Source organism: Oncorhynchus keta, chromosome 8, assembly GCF_023373465.1.
Source record: "Oncorhynchus keta strain PuntledgeMale-10-30-2019 chromosome 8, Oket_V2, whole genome shotgun sequence".
NCBI lineage: Eukaryota > Metazoa > Chordata > Actinopteri > Salmoniformes > Salmonidae > Oncorhynchus > Oncorhynchus keta.
In genome coordinates, this window is record NC_068428.1 from 14530222 (window position 1) to 14549532 (window position 19311).

Here is a 19311-nt window from a genome sequence, read left to right on the forward strand (position 1 = left end):
TGAGAGGCTCCTCAGCCCGTGTGTCCTCTGTTCAAAAACACTGCTTTTCCTCTCCATACACTATTACTGTACTGTAACAATATATAAAAAATATTAATTCATGCACTTTAATGTGTTAAGTTACGATCTTAAGTCATGTGCACCTAAGGTTCTCTATTGATAAAATATATTATACGTTCTATATTAAACAGTGTTTGTGTAGTACAAGATGAGTATCTTGTACTATTTTATTTTTGTAGGTACACTATGTAATTCTTCTACTACATTATTCGGTCATTGTAGAATGCACTGTTCTGATATTCAAGCTTAACGTACTTGGTGCACACACACACACACAGGCATCAGGACCCAAAGGCTCTTTGAAGGATAACGCCAAGAACTCTGTTCGGAAGAGCGCTCAACTGTGGAACGAAGCCAAGCAGTTAGAGAACGATGTGAAAGGTAAACCCAGTTCCACTGAGACAAAATCACGTTGATCCTCTCCCCATACAACACCCACCAACTGTGATAATAAGTGCCAGACATATTTCAAAGAGCTGTGTTTTTCCTGAGGAGAATTGGCGTGGATATGTGTTTTGGAACCCAAATGGACCGTCTTTGTGTTTCAGAGAACGCTGAGAGTGTGGGCAGTCTCCAGGCCAGGGTGGAAGCTGGCGGCTTGAAGAACAAGGGCTTGCTCAAGGATCTGGACGATACGCTACGGAAGCTGAACGCAATCCCCAATGGTAAACCACCGGAACAACAGTAGGGAATGACCTTTGTTTAAAAAGAAAGCTGCAAATGAAATACTTCTGGTTGATGTGTGTTGCTGCTGGAGCAATTTTGTCAGGCGGAGCCCAGGATGTTTGGAACAGAATGGATCGATAGTGGTGTAGCTAGGAGGTGAGAGGCCACCCGCTCTTGTAGATCCACCGTGACAGAAGTCAATGCGGCACAGTCCAGGTTAAATATGGGAAGGTATCAGGCAGCCGAGGCTGCGGGGGGGGTGTGTTTAAATCATCTGACAGGTGGACAGCAGAATTGACGTGACGCTTTCTGTAAGGCTGCTAAGACATCATGTAGGACAGACGACCTCCGATAGTCCGTACCATGTTGGATTACTAGTCTCTCTAGAAATGTAGATTACTACATACTGGATACCAACTGTGTTGTCCAGATACCGCAGCCAAGCTCCAGGCCACCAAGGCTAAGGCAGGGGATGCCAACGACACAGCCAACGATGTTCTGGCCAGACTGAGAGACATGAACCTGAGCCTGATGGGGCTGAAGAAGAACTACAGCAAGCTGGAGGATGACGTCAACAAGGCCAACAACATGATCCAGGACCCGGAAAAAAACAGTAAGAGATCCTCTGGGTGTTGTAGTTCTCAAGGGTAGGCAAGCCATAGCTGTAGTATCTACTCTATAATAAATGTAGTGTCTGCGCCAAGTCATGACTTAAAATGCATTTGTTCGGGGGGGGTTTTTGGGTTCAATTTAGTGTAGATAGCTATTACTCTGGCTCATTTCTGTCTCACACAATGGCATTGTATAATTATGTACCTCACATGTGTTTTTCTTTCTGTCCCATTTTTCTTTTGAACCCCAACAGCAATAAGTATGTATACCTTTCATATTACCTGATTAAAGCTCCTGCATGACGACAAGAGAGAGTACCCAGTAGTGCTGCATGGGCTGTACCATAGCTGCCGGGAAAAATAGTAACAAAAGAAAATGGCTCTTTCTTCCTTTCGTTCTGTCTTCCTCAGCGTTCCATCTCTTTGTTTCACTTCAACGGGATTAAAACGTGTATTTTAGAGCTTCACTACGCCTGTTATCCTAATGTATGCCTTGGAATGATTACCGGTGGCTAATTATGAGCGCGTGGCAAGCCGTTTACGATGTCATCCTATTCTTTTGCATAACCGCTTTCAGCTCTTTACCTTTCAATAAGTGATTATGATGCTGCCATCTCTCCGCTGATATCTCTAACTAATAGGCCTGGCTCACAGAAAGCAGTGGCTCTGGAATTTCTAGAGCACTTAAGCAAGGAAGTGCGATCTTTGGCGTTTTTAGACTGACGTCTCTCTACCCTGGTGTGCGTGTCTGTCCGTCCCTTGTGTGCGTTTGTTCTTGTGCGTGTGCGTGTGCGTGTGCGTGTGTGTGTGTGTGTGTGTGTGTGTGTGTGTGTGTGTGTGTGTGTGTGTGTGTGTGTGTGTGTGTGTGTGTGTGTGTGTGTGTGTGTGTGTGTGTGTGTGTCAGTCCATGCAGCGGGGGCCAAGGTGAAAGACCTGGAGGACGAGGCAGACCGACTGCTGGATAAGCTGAAGCCCATCAAGGAGTTGCAGGACAACTTGAAGAGGAACATCTCTCAGATTAAAGAGTTGATCAACCAGGCGCGCAAGCAGGCCAACTCTGTGAGTCACACTCCTCCTCTCTCGTTCCCACCTCCTCTGTTTCCACTGCGTTGATCAGTGGCTTCTAAGCCGGCCATTCGGCTAATTGTGCCATCATCACGGGAACCATGATCTACGACTCGTTCTCTTTAGTCTGCGGTGCACATGCATCGCCACAGGTTGAGGGAAGCCTCTGTAAAACAAAGAACATTCTATCAAAGAAAATGTTTTCTGCTCCTTCCTCCACACACAGTCTCTTACACTCAAGGCTTTTTGATAAAGTGTTTTTTTCTTTTCTTTTCGGTACAAAAAGAGTAAAATAACAAATTGTTGCTCTTGCACGTGTACTTCTGTTACTACACAGTTGTGTTTTCCTGAACGTTTCTTCCCACTGGGCACAGAAGTCAATTCAACGTCTATTCGACTTTGGTTCAACTGTCATTTCATTGAAATGACGTTGATTCAACCAGTGTGTGCCCAGTGGGTTGGGCCTTTTCAGTCTGTCTGGTGAAAGATCCATGTGGTGTCTCCGTATAAAGATTAAAGTGTCCGTGTCCTCCGGGGGAGACTGTATCCGTGCTTATCGACCAGAAATCAAGAAAGGTCGTTACAACACCATCACTGTGAATGTGAAAACCACCTCCCCTGACAACCTACTCTTCTACCTGGGCAGTGCCAAATACGTGAGTCAGAGGAGATAGCACCACACTGGGATGGATGTGTGTGTTTGTGGATACAATCACTAAGTAAATCACTTAACCCTAATATGGTAAACCTCTGGGCAACTAATACATTTGTGTGTGGAACTTGACATTATTAGGGCCATTTCTCACTGTTTAGGTTGGGCTTGTCTCTAGCTTGGGATGTGTAATGTGTTGTTGACCAATTCACTGGAAATCGTTCCACAGTGGATATTTCTCAACATGCAAGATAAATACCAATCATGTTAAAGTAAAAGAGAAAATAATAAAAGGTTATTTGTTTCCCTGTGAGATCCTCAGGAGAGAGTGGGTGATATTGCGTCTATGTACTGCAACAGCGAGCGCAGCAATTAACCGGGCCGCTCAAATCAGACTATTTCATCTGGTTTCATCACTGATTTCCCTGGGGAAATCACAGTCCTGTTGCTCCTCTCCTGATTTTCCTGTGACTCTTAATTCCTCGGGATCCTATTCTAATGTGTCCTGCACTGTGCTACACTACAGCAGCCTAGACCCATAGAGAGAGAGAGAATGGTAATGGACCTGTAATGGTATCAGATAGGAGATTGCGGCGCTGCATCTTATTGGCTCGTCATCTGTCTGCCTCTAGATTGACTTCCTGGCCATTGAGATGCGCAAGGGCAAGGTCAACTTCCTGTGGGACGTGGGCTCTGGAGTGGGCAAGGTTGAGTACCCTGACATGACTATCAACGACGGCAACTGGCATCGCATCGAGGCCTCACGGTAGAATGACATTGTTATACATATTCTACACCAGATCTTCTTTCTTTTTTTCCAGAGCAAAGATTATTCAAAGGGATTCGTCTATGAGTTTATTCATTAGTTCCTCGTTTAACATTGATTGTGCCAGGTAGGCTCTCCTCATTGAAAAGTTCACAAAGTTTTAATTCCTCATCTGATCATTTCTGTATTGGTCCCAAGGAATGGAATCAATGGCACTATCTCTGTCCATGCACTGGAGGGTCCCAAAGCTGGCATCATGCCCACCTCTAAGAGTGGCACTTCTCCTGAGGGCTATACTATCCTGGATGTGGACCAGAATGCCTACCTGTTTGTCGGCGGCATGTTGGGCAGTGTGAAGGTAGTATCACCTTTTGCCATACAGACGTTTATCCCAGAGCTACATATTTAGTCCTTTGATGCTTCTTTCTTTCTTTTTTTGCCAGATTTATTCGTACCGTTGTTTATGTATCAGTGTTTGTCCTGCAGAAAGCGGACGCGGTCAAAACGACTACTTTCTCCGGGTGTATGGGAGAGACATACCTGGACAACAAACCTATTGGCCTGTGGAACTACAGAGAGAGAGAAGGAGACTGCAAAGGATGTGTGGTTAGGTAGGCCTGCATGTTCACATCACATTGAGAACCTGATATGAATGTAAGTGTACGGACTCGGTTCACTTCTGTTGTCGATCTCGTGAACGTTCACAAATGTTTTACTCTAGAAACTCACCATACACTATTGTATGCACTAAAAGTTCACTTGGCTGTGTGATTGCCGCTGAGTGTTTGGGGGGGGGGGTGTTCTCCAGCCCCCAGCCATCAGACACAGAGGGGACGGTACAGTTTGATGGGGAGGGCTATGCTGCTGTGAGCCGGCCCACCAGATGGAACCCCAACGTCTCCACCGTCATGTTCAAGTTCCGCTCCTTCTCCACCGACTCCCTGCTCATGTACTTTGCCACCAAGGATACGGTAACCTCACTCATATACACACACCTGTCTCGTAACGAGGACTAGCAAACGCTTCAAGTTCAATAGTGATGAAAACGGTGAAATGTGTGTTAGATTTTGATCGGTTATCAATGTTACTCAATATGCCCTCTCTCTCTCTCTCTCTCTCTCTCTCTCTCTCTCTCTCTCTCTCTCTCTCTCTCTCTCTCTCTCTCTCTCTCTCTCTCTATCTCTATCTCTATCTCTATCTCTATCTCTATCTCTCTCTCTCTCTGAGACAGAAGGACTTCATGAGTGCTGAGTTGAGTGATGGTCTAGTGAAGGTGAGTTTTGACCTGGGCTCAGGCACCGGCTCGGTGCTCAGTATCAAGAGACACAACGACGGCAGGTGGAAGTCCTTCACTATGGCCCGCGTGAAGAAGCAAGGTGACCCTCACACTCATCATAACACGCACAACATTCCACTCCAGCTGACGTTTGTAGAGACTGCGTAGTTTGTAGAACCTTACAGCCTTGGTAGCTTGATCAGAGCTTTTTGCGGAACAGCCGTTTACCCTCCTTCCACCCCAGCCACGGTGACCATCGTGGACATAGACACCAATGAAGAGGAGAAGCTGGTGGTGTCATCCCAAGGCTCTGCCACCGGACTCAACCTCAAGGAGGGGGAGAGGATTTACTTCGGGGGTTTGCCAACCATTGGAAACTACAGGTATGTACTCTGTAGGATGTCGATCACCTCCACAGTAGGGCCTTATGCTACATGTCTGTTTTTGATGCGGACCCACACACATGCACACACATCAGCACACACACACACACAAACTAAAGTACACCTCGGATAGCTTGTCTTTACACCTTTGCTCTGTTCTTTGCTCAGACACTCAGTACTGTACAGTCTGTTACCCCCTGTTCCTATTCTTCTCATATTGTCACATTTGGCGATGAAAGTTGAGGATTGACAAGGGATGTAGGCAGCCAGGCAGACAGACAGACAGTCTCCATTAGAACACCACTGTCTTCTGCCGGACCTCGAGTCAGTGTGTCACGTTGTCACTGCCCTCTCTGGTGTCAGCTCCCGTTTTAGCTCGAACAATAGATAACATGAACGCTAGCAATGGGTTATATAGATCTGTCATTGTGAACGTTGAATGTTAGACCTTTACAGTCTCCGGCAGCATCCAAGGTATATTCTAAAGGCCTTTATAGGCCCTTTCAACACACACAGGGAGAACTGAATGTACTTTCTTCACTTGTGATTGTGACTCCTGTCTACCTGTTTTGACAGTGTTTCATTTGTGGTTCGTACGCTGTGCTAACGCTCATATGCTTTTTATGTTTTGTTCTTACAGTATCAAGTCAAGGTAAAACGCGTACTGTTAAAGTTTACTGTATCACCTTTCGGCATGCACCAGCATACCCATTGACTTTCTAAAGCCTCTCTTGTAACGTGGCTTTTACCATGCAAGTTACCATGCATTTAGTTCAGAACAATATGCTCTTAAGTTGTCAATGCTTTAACGCAGCAAGCTGGTCATCAGAATAGAGCCGGTATAGAGCCCTCCATTTCTCAATGGAGGTTTGAGATATTAGTCCAACTGAACGTGAGCACTAAATTCTGAAGACCAGCAGGATGCTCCTTTTTATTCAATAGCTCCTTTTTAATAGCCCCTTCAATAGCTCATTTTTATTCAATAGCTGCTGTGTTGTCACCCCCACCACTTGTCTTGCATGTTCATGGAAATGGAATTTGCTGGCACTTTTGTTGCAAATTTTGAAATGAACTTTTAACAATGTGGTACTCTTCGGTAGCATTTGCGTCTGCTATGCAGCCGCTGCTATCTAATTGTCTAATTTAGAATAAACCCCAGATAAAAGGTATGCCAAAGGAATGTTCTTCAAACACCTTCAAAAAAAAAGAAGCCCGACTTTATTCATGTAGAGTGAACGCAGTCTCAATTTGGTCGACGTCTCAAAGTCATTGGCTCCTGAGAGGAGGACAGCACTTCCACAATGAACAGAATGGAGGTCAGAACGGCAATGGAGATAGCGCTCTCTTCTCTTTGCAGGTCAGAGGTTACCAAGAAGAGGTATGCTGGATGTATGAGAGACATAGAGGTTTCCAGAACACCCTATAACCTGCTGAGCAGCTCCGACTACACAGGCCTGACCAAAGGCTGCGCTGTGGAGGTCAGTTTATATGAGCCCTCCTCCTCTTTCATACTCCTGTTCTTTCCTCCGCCCCCTTTAACTACTTACACATTAGAGGCCTGCTCACGAAACATGGCCCGACACGTTGCCGAACATCCCTCGAAAAAAAAAAACACGAGGGAGAATATAAATGAGTGAGGTCAGAAAACCGAAGTGAAGAAACTGAAAAAGAATAAGCGGAATAAGGAGAGATTGATAGGGCACATAAAGAAGAGGAATCGCTTGCTTCTGAAAGTGTTATTTTTGTTCGGGAAAGAATATTTCAATATTTATGCAGACACCACAGACACGGAACGCAAAAGAGTTTAACAATGCAAGAATTCACGCTCAATTCAGCGTTTTCATTTGTCGTGGACCCTGTGTCAATGGCAGATGATGCAAATGCACTGTGGTACTCTAACAAACTGTACTTTAACAAAGAAGGTTCATTATTATGTTTGACAAAAGTCTGAAATTGATAAGAACATTATAAAGAAAGCAACAGGCTTCATACTATTACTGTACAATTATACAGTATTCAGGTGATAAAAAAGAACCCTGAAAATGACTGATGACTCTCAATTGATTGTGCTGGGAATGACCGGGATCTTTGGACTCTCCCCAACAGAACCTCCACACAGTGAGTTTCTCCAAACCAGGTCACATGGAGCTGAGGTCCATGTCCTTCGACGTCGGCACAGAGATCAGCCTGTCCTTCGCAACCAAGAGCGATACGGGGATCATCCTGTTTGGCAGTGGGAGCACCAATGGAGCCAGTTCCCAGTTCCAACCCCCCAAGAGGAGACGCAGGCAGTCTGGGGAAGTAAGAGGAGGACGATGACACACACACACACACACACACACACACACACACACACACACACACACACACACACACACACACACACACACACACACACACACACACACACACACACACACACACACACACACACACACACACACACACACACACACACACACACACACACACACACACACACACACACACACACACACACACACTGCCTCCTAACTAGGCACCTAGTCCTCTATAATGTCACCTCCTTGTTCTTTATAAGTCATTGCATCCTATTTCCCAGTAGAATTGGAGTGGTTGTTGGAGGTGTTTCTAGATTTCTGTAATTTAATAAGGGGCTCTGTGCTGTCTGGCTGAGTTGCTTTGAAAAACTAACAGCACATTGATAATCAACTCCTGCTGTGTGCACGGCTCCTTATTAAATGAACGATAAAGGAGATGGATTGCCTGTAAGCTGTAATCATTATGCTTTCGCCCGACAGCAAACAAAAGTTGATCATCTTTCACAGAGGGCTAAAGGCTTGGGAGATTTGCAACGACGGCTTTGATTAAAATATGGCTTTCTGCGTCTCTGTTAGGGCACTCTTCGTCTCGCTCTCTCTCAATCTCTCCCTCTCTCTTTGCCTGCAGACCTCTGTGGGCCAGCACATCAATTATGGCCCGTGGCTGCAGGAAATGATAGTGGGTTTAACCTCTAGCATTCCCCCTTCATGTGCCGTTAGTAAGAAATAGATTATACAACAGGCCTCTGATGGATCACGTCCAATGCGACGATAACCCTCGGGAAAGGTCCAGACCGTCACCTTTGAAAATCATTAGGGCCTGGTAAATGAAGTGGATGTCATTTCGAATGAGTACAAGTCGGCCTCGCCGGGTCTCCGTGTCCGCGTCATTCATTCTGCCAATTTGCGCAGGGGGACAGGAGGAGCGCGTGCTGAATCAGACCAGAGGTATTGTGACGGTGGCGCTTCCTCACTCTCCCCAGGCAAACTCCCTCTGTGCATGCTAGTCTGCAATTCCTACGCTGTCGAGGGATGTGCTCACCATCGCGCTGGACTGATTACAGAGAATTTAATCATAACAAGAGGCACGTAAATCTATCTATTTCTTGCCTGGTATGTTTCAGAGAGGGACGCAGTTTCTCTGAAGTTCTGCCCAGACAGAATCGAATCAAGCCGTGTAGAGAAATAGAGGACTTACATAAATGCTATAGGCCCTCAGGGTTGAAAAGCATATCATTTATGCAATTACATGAAGTTTACTTCCGTTCTCAAAGTTTGTGAGGTTTCATCATGAATTTGTTTTTGTTCATGTTTCTGGGCAAAGGGTATACAGTTCTAATTGCATAAAGCCTTCCTGACTTGTCCCAGATAGCGCATAAAGCCTGTCCTGACTTGTCCCAGATAGCACATGAAGCCTGTCCTGACTTGTCCCAGATAGCGCATAAAGCCTGTCCTGACTTGTCCCAGATAGCACATGAAGCCTGTCCTGACTTGTCCCAGATAGCGCATAAAGCCCTTGTTTAATAGCCATGGTGTTTATGTGCGATAATGCCATCATGTATAACCCTGTGTCCCTGAGTCTGTCCTGAGGTGGTGTTGGTCATTGAGATTGGATGTTGTTGTGGTTCTTCCCCCTTTCATCTCCTCTCGTTTCCCCTGCAGCCCTTCCTGGCCGTGTTGCTGAACAAGGGGTCCCTGGAGGTGTTGGTGTTCACAGGCAGCCACAGCCCACGCAGGGTGGTCCGCAAGCCTGACCAGGGCATCCTGCACGACGGGAGAGAACACACACTGCGCATCGAGAGACTGGGCGGCAGGTGCGTAACACACACCGACACACGCACATTGGTATTGCTATACACTGAACAACAGCGTCCTAACAGTTCAGCACAATAACTGGTGTCTTAAAAAAACGAGTTCCCAGCCATTCATGTTTAGCCCGAGCTGGCTCAAAGTGTCTCACTGACCTGCGTGGTTCTCTGTCCAGGTCGTTTGCCGTCCAGGTGGACGAGGAGCTGAAGAGGGAGCAGGCCCTTCCCAACGACCAACCCATGGGCATCAAGAGACTGTTCATCGGGGGTATCCCCCCTGATGTAGAGCTCAGCTCCCAGAGACCCAACGACCCCTTCGAAGGCTGCATCTGGAACCTCATGATCAATACTATGTACGTCTCTCACCATCTCCTGTTATCGCCCTAGTACATCTATGTCTATCTACCACCACCATTCGTTATCCTGATCGTAGATATTATTGATGGAAGGCAGTAGTTGCTGTTTCATGGCGAGTTTGTTTCTCCCAGTTAAAGAGGTTGTAAATGCTGTCACTCAACTGTTTCTCTCTACAGATGATAATACAATCCTATCATTAGGAATCAGTGCTCTCTCTCTCTCGCTCTTTCTCTCTCGCCAGTGGGCTAAACACATTTGACCCATATTTAGTTGGCTTTAATGGGGCTGTCCTTTCTGATAACCATGATAATAATTCAACTGATTACACTGATAGCCAAGCCCCATCATCACCCATTTACACACTCTCTCTTTCTTGCCCTGCGTGTCTGTGTGTCTGTGTCGCCCTGCGTGTCTGTGTCGCCCTGCGTGTCTGTGTGTCTGTGTGTCTGTGTCGCCCTGTGTGTCTGTGTGTCTGCGTGTCTGTGTGTCTGTGTGTCTGTGTCGCCCTGCGTGCTTGTGTGTCTGTGTCTCCCTGCGTGTCTGTGTGTCTGTGTCGCCCTGCGTGTCTGTGTCGCCCTGCGTGTCTGTGTGTCTGTGTGTCTGCGTCTCTGTGTGTCTGCGTGTCTGTGTCGCCCTGTGTGTCTGTGTGTCTGTGTCGCCCTGCGTGTCTGTGTGTCTGTGTCGCCCTGCGTGTCTGTGTGTCTGTGTCGCCCTGCGTGTCTGTGTGTCTGTGTCGACCTGCGTGTCTGTGTGTCTGTGTCGCCCTGCGTGTCTGTGTGTCTGTGTCGACCTGCGTGTCTGTGTGTCGGTGTCGCCCTGCGTGTCTGTGTGTATGTGTCGCCCTGCTTGTCTGTGTGTCTGTGTCGCCCTGCGTGCCTGCGTGTCTGTGTCGCCCTGCGTGTCTGTGTGTCTGTGTCGCCCTGCGTGTCTGTGTGTCTGTGTCGCCCTGTGTGCCTGTGTGTCTGTGTCGCCCTACGTGTCTGTGTGTCTGTGTCGCCCTGCGTGTCTGTGTGTCCGTGTCGGCCTGTGTGTCTGTGTCACCCTGTGTGTCTGTGTGTCTGTGTCACCCTGCGTGTCTGTGTGTCTGTGTGTCTGTGTCGCCCTGCGTGTCTGTGTGTCTGTGTCGCCCTGCGTGTCTGTGTGTCTGTGTCGCCCTGTGTGTCTGTGTGTCTGTGTCGCCCTGCGTGTCTGTGTCGCCCTGCGTGTCTGTGTGTCTGTGTGTCTGTGTCGCCCTGTGTGTCTGTGTGTCTGCGTGTCTGTGTGTCTGTGTGTCTGTGTCGCCCTGCGTGCTTGTGTGTCTGTGTCGCCCTGCGTGTCTGTGTGTCTGTGTCGCCCTGCGTGTCTGTGTCGCCCTGCGTTTCTGTGTGTCTGTGTGTCTGCGTCTCTGTGTGTCTGCGTGTCTGTGTCGCCCTGTGTGTCTGTGTGTCTGTGTCGCCCTGCGTGTCTGTGTGTCTGTGTCGCCCTGCGTGTCTGTGTCGCCCTGCGTGTCTGTGTCGACCTGCGTGTCTGTGTGTATGTGTCGCCCTGCTTGTCTGTGTGTCTGTGTCGCCCTGCGTGCCTGCGTGTCTGTGTCGCCCTGTGTGCCTGTGTGTCTGTGTCGCCCTACGTGTCTGTGTGTCTGTGTCGCCCTGCGTGTCTGTGTGTCCGTGTCGCCCTGCGTGCCTGTGTGTCTGTGTCACCCTGTGTGTCTGTGTGTCTGTGTCGCCCTGCGTGTCTGTGTGTCTGTGTCGCCCTGCGTGTCTGTGTGTCTGTGTCGCCCTGTGTGCCTGTGTGTCTGTGTCGCCCTGCGTGCCTGTGTGTCTGTGTTACCCTGTGTGTCTGTGTTACCCTGTGTGTCTGTGTTACCCTGTGTGTCTGTGTTACCCTGTGTGTCTGTGTGACCCTGCGTGTCTGTGTGTCTGTGTCGCCCTGCGTGTCTGTGTGCACGCGCACGTCTGTGCATTTGTGTGTGTATGTTTTCTTGACCGTTTGGTTATGCCCTACAGCCTCACAGACTTCTCCCAGCCCGTGGCTTTTAAGAACGCAGAAATCGGCCAGTGTCCCGACCTGGCTCCTCCCCCTCCCCCGCTGCCCCTCCCAGAAGAAGAGGAGGAGGGGACCAAGGGAGAAGATGTGTCCCAGCCGATCCAACCTGAGGCTCCTGCTGTACCACCACCCACCCCGACACCCAGACAGAGCCCTCCACCTCCCACTGTAGGTCAAATCAAATCTAATTGTATTTGTCACATACACATGGTTAGCAGATGTTAATGTGAGTGTAGCGAAATGCTTGTGCTTCTAGTTCCGACAATGCAGTAATAACCAACAAGTAATCTAACTAACAATTCCAAAACTACTGTCGTATACACACAAGTGTAAGGGGATAAAGAATATGTACATAAAGATATATGAATAAGTGATGGTACAGAGCGGCATAGGCAAGATACAGTAGATGGTATTGAGTGCAGTATATACATATGAGATGAGCATGTAAACAAAGTGGCATAGTTAAAGTGGCTAGTGATACATGTATTACATAAAGATGCAGTAGATGATATAGAGTACAGTATATACGTATACATATGAGATGAATAATGTAGGGTATGTAAACATTATATTACATTATATTAGGTAGCATTGTTTAAAGTGGCTAGTGATATATCCCACTCCCACTTGAGGGGTATCAGGTTAAATTACTAATTTCCCACCCTATGATGGCGTGATACATTTTCCCCATGAGTCATACAGAGCTGACATCCATCCCCAGCAATGCTCAGCCAGGCAGGCCGGTTGGCCCTGAGTCTAAATACACTATCAGAGAGGTTGATGTGGCTGGAATAAAGAATGGGTCGTTTTCCAATCCATTAGGTCTGCTTTATAGGTAAAGCTGCAGTGTTGACAGGGCTCTTTCTTATAGCTCCTGTGCTCAATATATCCTCTCTGGGTGACAGCTGAGGTAGTGTAGCAGCGCTCTCTCTGTCCTCTCTGTCCTCTCTCTCTCTCTCTCTCTCTCTGTCCTCTCTGTCCTCTCTGTCCTCTCTCTGTCCTCTCTCTCTCTCTCTCTCTCTCTCTCTCTCTCTGTCCTCTCTCTCTCTCTCTCTGTCCTCTCTCTCTCTCTGTCCTCTCTCTCTCTCTCTCTCTCTCCTCTCTCTCTCTCTCTCTCTCTCTCTCTCTCTCTCTCTCTCTCTCTCTCTCTCTCTCTCTCTGTCCTCTCTGTCCTCTCTCTCTCTCTCTCTCTCTCTCTCTCTCTCTGTCCTCTCTCTCTCTCTCTCTGTCCTCTCTCTCTCTCTGTCCTCTCTCTCTCTCTCTCTCTCTCTCTCTCTCTCTCTCTCTCTCTGTCCTCTCTGTCCTCTCTCTCTCTCTCTCTCTCTCTCTCGCTCTCTCGCTCTCGCTCTCTCGCTCTGTCCTCTCTCTCTCTCTCTCTGTCCTCTCTCTCTCGCTCTGTCCTCTCTCTCTCTCTCTCTGTCCTCTCTCTCATATCTAACCAAGTTGCCTTGCATTGGCCTACCCCACCTGTATTTTCCTCATATATTTTCATGATACATATCCATGGATGCATCATCGTAGGCAAATGTATAGATTGCGACAGTATTGTCACTGGTAATAGCTCTCTTGGCTTGCAGAAACAATGTGCATTTCTATAATACTACTGTGATGCTTTCCCTAGCACTGTTCCTCTAGCTACCTGCTGTGCAGACTTTTGCCATTCACAACATCAGTGCCCCAGCCTGATTGGTGGACTGCCTGTGTCACGAATGCTGTAGCCAATTGGCAGTGTGTAACACAGCTTAACCCTTTCACCCCCCCCCACCGCTGCTTTAGGACCCGCCCCCTGTCGTACCTCCAGAGCTCAGCCACGCCACAGAGGAACCTGACCACGGTGCTGTCACAGTCCCACCGGTACCACTCTACTCTTCTCACTCACTTCTCCCTACGTGTCCACATTCTTACCCCCCCCGAGCCGTCTAAGTACGTGTCTGCTGAACCTTCATCCCATTGGATTTCAGCAAAAGACCTTCAACACCAAGCCGCCTGTGTGAAGATGTGTTGCTCATGTGAAATATACATTCCATGTCCATATTCTTAGTATTGGCAGCAGACATTTTACTTTCAGTGGGGATTATCTTAGATGAGATGTACTTTCTAAGTAAGTCGATATGGTTGTAGTAGTTCTTCTTTATAAACGGGCTAGTGACTTTAAGTTAAATAAATACCCTTTTAAGCAATGGGAGCCTTTGTGTCTAAACAAAAATATAGAAGAAAATGGCATAGAAATGTATTCATGTACAGAAGTGTACAAAATAAGTGATTCGGATTCAAAAACAAATGTCAATTTTCAGGTGGTCTTAATAATAGCAACTCCATGTCTTTTTCATTAGCTCCATCTAGTGGCACATGTTAGAATAGCACTTCAGACAAAAAGTAAGTCAACTACTGTATATTAAATGGAGGTTTGCATTGTCGCTTAATGCACTCTGCGAATGAGATCATGTTAATATAATGTTTTTAAGACGACTGCTACTGCCCCTACTTCAACAGCTTTCCTGTGCTGCCGAGGCATCTCCAGTGGTCTTAGAGAAAGCCAAACAGTTTGGGCTCTCCAAAAACAGCCATGTTGCATTTGAATTCGATGACACCAAGGTTAAGAACAGGTATGTTGACTTCGAATGGCTTTGATAACAGTAAAGCCCAAATGAGACCTTTTCTTATCTAACGTACACGTAGTAATGTTATCAAAGACATGGGTAACATCTGTTCACGTCATGTTGGACTGAGAGTGTTGTGAATCTGTTTGCTTGCAGACTGATCATAGAGTTTGAGCTGCGGACCACAGCAGAGTCCGGCCTGGTGTTCTACATGGCGAGGATCAACCACGCCGACTTCGCCACCGTCCAGGTGAAGGAGGGCATGGCCCACCTCGGCTACGACCTGGGCCACGGCAACACCTCGGTCAGCGTGCCACGCATCATCAACGACGGACACTGGCACAAGGTCTGGGATCTCGAGTCAGCTGGTGAAACAATCCTCATAGCAACAATGAAGCCAATATGAATTGTCATGTATAACCCCTAACATGGTGTACAGAGTCTGTAGGCAGTTACCATCGGGTCTACTTCACTGAGTGAGTTTATATGGTGAGAGCAGGCAGCTAAATACTCTATGTCACAATGAGGCTATAAAACCACTCTGGCTAGTTAATTGGCCAAAACAGGAAGCAAGCAAAGTAACCAGAAACTACAGTACTTTATGTTCATCGTGTATTAAAGATTGTTGTTGTCCTTATTGTCCCCCCCCTCCCGAAAAATGATTTTCCTTTCTGCTGTCTCAGATCCGGGTGATGAGAGAGAAACAGAGAGGTGTACTGGTGATAGACAACCGCTACACCAAGCACACCACCAGCCCCAAGAAGGCTGACATCCTGGATGTGGTTGGCATGCTGTACATAGGTGGCCTGCCCGTCAACTACACCACCAAGAGGATCGGACCAGTACGTTCATACCCGCTTCCTCATATTTGGCCTGGTGTTGTATTTCATTTTGTAGGAAGTGAAACACGAGCCTCGCTGTAGACTCTGTGTTGCTGCAATTGTTTTGTATTACATGCGATCAGCTTAAAGTGCTGACGTTATAACAGTAATCATTTCCAAGTTGTGGGACTCATTCAAAAGGTCAATGAGTGGTTTCGGTGTAGAAGTCATGTGTGACCGTATAGTGTTGGTTGTGTTCCACTACTAGGTCTTGTACAGTATCAATGGCTGCATCAGGAATTTCAAGATGCTGGGTAATGTGTTGGACATGGACGCGCCCACCTCCAGCCACCACGTGGGCAGCTGTTTCATCAGCACTGAGAAGGGAACCTACTTTGATGGCTCTGGATATGTCAAAGCAGGTACATTCTGACACTCGAAACGTAGAACTGTAGCTATAGTTATGACCTGGAGTTGTTCCTGACCATGTGACCTGACCAGGAAAAACTCCTGACCCCACAATGCAATATATCCCAACAATCACGTAATATAATAACGCGGAACAATACATGTTGATGCCGAATGGTACACCAACTTTTAAAAGTTATTTTTCAATCTCATGGCAGTTGTTGTATCAATTCTGACTGCTTCCTGTATCTCCTGTCCTCTGGTCCAGTGGGTTCCTACAGGGTGGGTCTAGACGTGTCTCTGGAGCTGGAGTTCCGTACGTCCCAGAGCAACGGGGTTCTGCTGGCGGTCAGCAGCCAGGTGGACACCAAGATGGAGGGCCTGGGCATCGAACTGCACAATGGAAAGGTACACACAAACACAGAATACAATACTGCTTTGTTGTCCAACACACATTTCATTCTAACCAGACTCTACAATCTCTTACTGTAAATCCTAACAACCATGAGCATGCAAAGCTATTGTACTGTATAAATGAATGAATGGGGTTCAACAGAATCATGGTTGCTCATAACCAACAGTCATGTTTTGTTACAAACTACCGATTGGACAAGTCAGGTGTATTCTGAGTATGTCTTCTTCCCTCCCTAGCTGCTGTTCCACGTGGACAACGGAGCGGGCCGGATCACAGCGGAGTACCAGCCTGAAGTAGAGGCAGGCCTCTGTGATGGTCAGTGGCACTCGGTCACAGCCCACAAGCTTCGCCACAGGCTGGAGATCATAGTGGACGGCAGGAAGGAGGAAGCAGAGAGCCCCAACGCCAGGTCCAACACCGCTGACACCAACGACCCCATCTACGTCGGTGGATACCCAGGTTCGTACAACACCACCAATGACTGCATATATGAATGGACAAAGCCATCGATCACGTGACACCATTCATTCCTATGTGAAGACTCAATAGCGCATTTGAATCCCAGGAAGCCGGTTAAAGGGATACTTTGGGATTTTGACAATGATTCCCTTTATCTACTTCCCCAGAGTCAGATGAACTTGTGGATATTATTTGTAAGTCTCTGCGTGCAGCTGGAATGAAGTTGCTAACTAGTGCAATTGCTAACTAGCAGATACCCATAGACTTCCAGTCATTGTGCTAATGCTAGTTAGCATTGGCTCGCAAAACAACATCTAACTTCCTTCATACTGGACAAAGAGGAATGGAAATGGTATCCACGAGTTCATCTGACTCTTGGGAAGTAGATGGCCAAAATCCCAAATTTCTGAAGTATCCCTTTAATTAAGATGGCGTCTAGTGGGAGATTTATGTAGACATAACATGTGCATTTTGAGCTAGTCCAGGAAGTGACGTTGCAGGCTAGCTCAGTGCTCATTGAGTATCTCAAGTTGAAGGCCGACCGAGGTACTGCAGGCTGCCATGAGCTACTAAATTACACTTAGAACTTCTTCTGTGTGAGGTGAGATTTTAAAATAATCGGTTCAAGGGCATACATCTAGTGTAATAGAAGCATTTATGATTGTCTTTAAAAATATATTTGATTGCTGTTAAGATTGCCATTTTCCCCTATAATGGGGGACCCTGTTTTCTGTAAACAATGCCTGCAGTTCCGCAGTTGACCTTGAACTTCATGGCTTCAATGAGAGCGGCCAGTCGTTCTCCCCTGGACACCACCCACCAAGCGTTTCACACCTGGGACACATTGAGTAGAGGCAACATTATCAAACATTGAACATTCAGTTAGAAATGTATCATGTAGAACATGTACATTTTACCTAAATTACCGCGACTAACCGGTGCGCCCGCACATTGACTATGTACCGGTACCCCCTGTATATAGCCTCGCTATTGTTATTTTACTGCTACTCTTTAGGGGTAGCCTAGTGGTTAGAGCGTTGGACTAGTAACTGGAAGGTTGCAAGTTCAAATCCCCAAGCTGACAAGGTACAAATCTGTCATTCTGCCCCTGAACAGGCATCATTGAAAATAAGAATTTGTTCTTAACTGACTTGCCTAGTTAAATAAAGGTTAAAAATATTTGTTACTTTTATTTTTTTATTTCTTACTTATCTATTTTTTTTAACTTAACACTTATTTTTCTTAAAACTGCATTGTTGTATTCGGCGCATGTGAACATAACATTTGATTTGACTGGGCACACACTGGTGAATCAACGTTATTTCCACGTCATTTCAATGAGATTAAGTTGCACCAACGTGGAATAGACGTTTAATTGATGTCTGTGCCCCGTGGGATGCCTGTGGAATCAGGTTTCCTGTATAACTCCTGAAACACAGTTGACCCTGGATACACGACCCTGGATATTGTGTAGCAAACCGTGCTCCACTATGATGTTGGAGATGTATGATTTACTTCCTATTTAAACCTCAGGATATAATCAAAGTTATAACGTCAAGCAGTCATCGGCTTTCTGATTTATGAAATAGAAGCATAAATGTGCTTAGTGGGGCAGAAAATAACAGTCATAAATCAATTCTTTTTTCCCTTTTCCAGAGGGGCTCAAGCAGTTTGGCCTTACTTCCAGCACTTCATTCAAAGGCTGCATGCGCAACCTGAAGATAACCAAGGCATCCAAGGTGTTGGAGGTTCAATTCAACAAGGGCCTGGAGTTCAAGGGGGTTCAACCCCTCACTTGCCCAGCCAATGCAGCCTAAACACGGACTACCAAAGCCTGTCACTGCCTGAAGCACAGCAGCAGCACCAAAACACATGGAAACACAATTTACCGGACTGTAACCTCTCCCTCATGCTAAATCAGATGGCCAACCAGCTTTATACCCAGAGTTTGGATAGCTTTTTTAGAGTGTGAAGTATCTCGACCCCCTCCAAAGTGAGTGGAACCTGTAGGATGACATAGTATACAACCATGATTCATTTAGAGAACTACGGATCACCTTCTGTTCTCCTGTATGGCATAAGCCCCCTGTCTGTCTCAACTACATGGTGATTTAGCACACCGTATGCATGGTGTGGTGGGAATTTGTACTGTTTAACAACAGGCAGCATTCAAGTATATGCTTTGAAGGCATTCAAATGATTTTCTCGTCTTTTATTACAATGTCAAACCATGACTTTTAACTTACACTCGGGATCTTGAGGATTGCCACATGTCATCTGATTCATTTCCCATAGATTCATTTAGCAACATTTCTGCCTTAGTCTGCCGCTCTGCCTAACCTTCTAGAAACAGAGGAACACTTACTATCAATCTGGTACACACACACATTTGATTATACATTATTTTACAGTAGGCTATGTCTATTATCTTTGCAGCAAACAGTGAACTGGACTCAAATGGGAAGAATTGTGAAAATAAAATGCTAAGCAACAGATGTTTGCAATTTGATTTGGAAGTGCATTTAAATATAATGTTTTTATAATACCATGATGTATAAATGCTTAAAGGGATAGTTTGTCCAAATTACAAAATGATATATTGCTTTCCTTACACTATAAGCAGTCTATGGACAAGGTAT

At 46.6% G+C, this 19311-nt stretch overlaps 1 protein-coding gene across 7 annotated transcripts in view; it reads left to right on the forward strand.

The window, feature by feature from the left end:
- lama2 (laminin, alpha 2) overlaps positions 1 to 19165 on the forward strand; it is a 148982-nt gene extending 129817 nt beyond the window's left edge. For 3 of the 7 annotated variants that reach the window (XM_052523521.1, XM_052523524.1, XM_052523526.1), the window contains 25 exons: positions 339 to 441; positions 609 to 725; positions 1157 to 1339; positions 2242 to 2396; positions 2915 to 3058; positions 3687 to 3820; positions 4019 to 4178; positions 4307 to 4431; positions 4629 to 4791; positions 5052 to 5196; positions 5341 to 5479; positions 6120 to 6131; positions 6837 to 6957; positions 7586 to 7780; positions 9442 to 9593; positions 9764 to 9940; positions 11930 to 12137; positions 13746 to 13823; positions 14463 to 14575; positions 14726 to 14915; positions 15253 to 15411; positions 15659 to 15812; positions 16067 to 16206; positions 16450 to 16672; positions 18329 to 19165. In XM_052523521.1, the coding sequence (XP_052379481.1) occupies positions 339 to 441; positions 609 to 725; positions 1157 to 1339; positions 2242 to 2396; positions 2915 to 3058; positions 3687 to 3820; positions 4019 to 4178; positions 4307 to 4431; positions 4629 to 4791; positions 5052 to 5196; positions 5341 to 5479; positions 6120 to 6131; positions 6837 to 6957; positions 7586 to 7780; positions 9442 to 9593; positions 9764 to 9940; positions 11930 to 12137; positions 13746 to 13823; positions 14463 to 14575; positions 14726 to 14915; positions 15253 to 15411; positions 15659 to 15812; positions 16067 to 16206; positions 16450 to 16672; positions 18329 to 18489 (3651 nt within the window). In that variant the 3' untranslated portion in view covers positions 18490 to 19165. The remainder of the gene's footprint in view (positions 1 to 338; positions 442 to 608; positions 726 to 1156; positions 1340 to 2241; positions 2397 to 2914; positions 3059 to 3686; positions 3821 to 4018; positions 4179 to 4306; positions 4432 to 4628; positions 4792 to 5051; positions 5197 to 5340; positions 5480 to 6119; positions 6132 to 6836; positions 6958 to 7585; positions 7781 to 9441; positions 9594 to 9763; positions 9941 to 11929; positions 12138 to 13745; positions 13824 to 14462; positions 14576 to 14725; positions 14916 to 15252; positions 15412 to 15658; positions 15813 to 16066; positions 16207 to 16449; positions 16673 to 18328) is intronic. The other 4 variants (XM_052523522.1, XM_052523525.1, XM_052523527.1 and 1 more) reach the window with 2 other exon arrangements.
- The last annotated feature ends 146 nt before the right edge of the window (positions 19166 to 19311 follow it).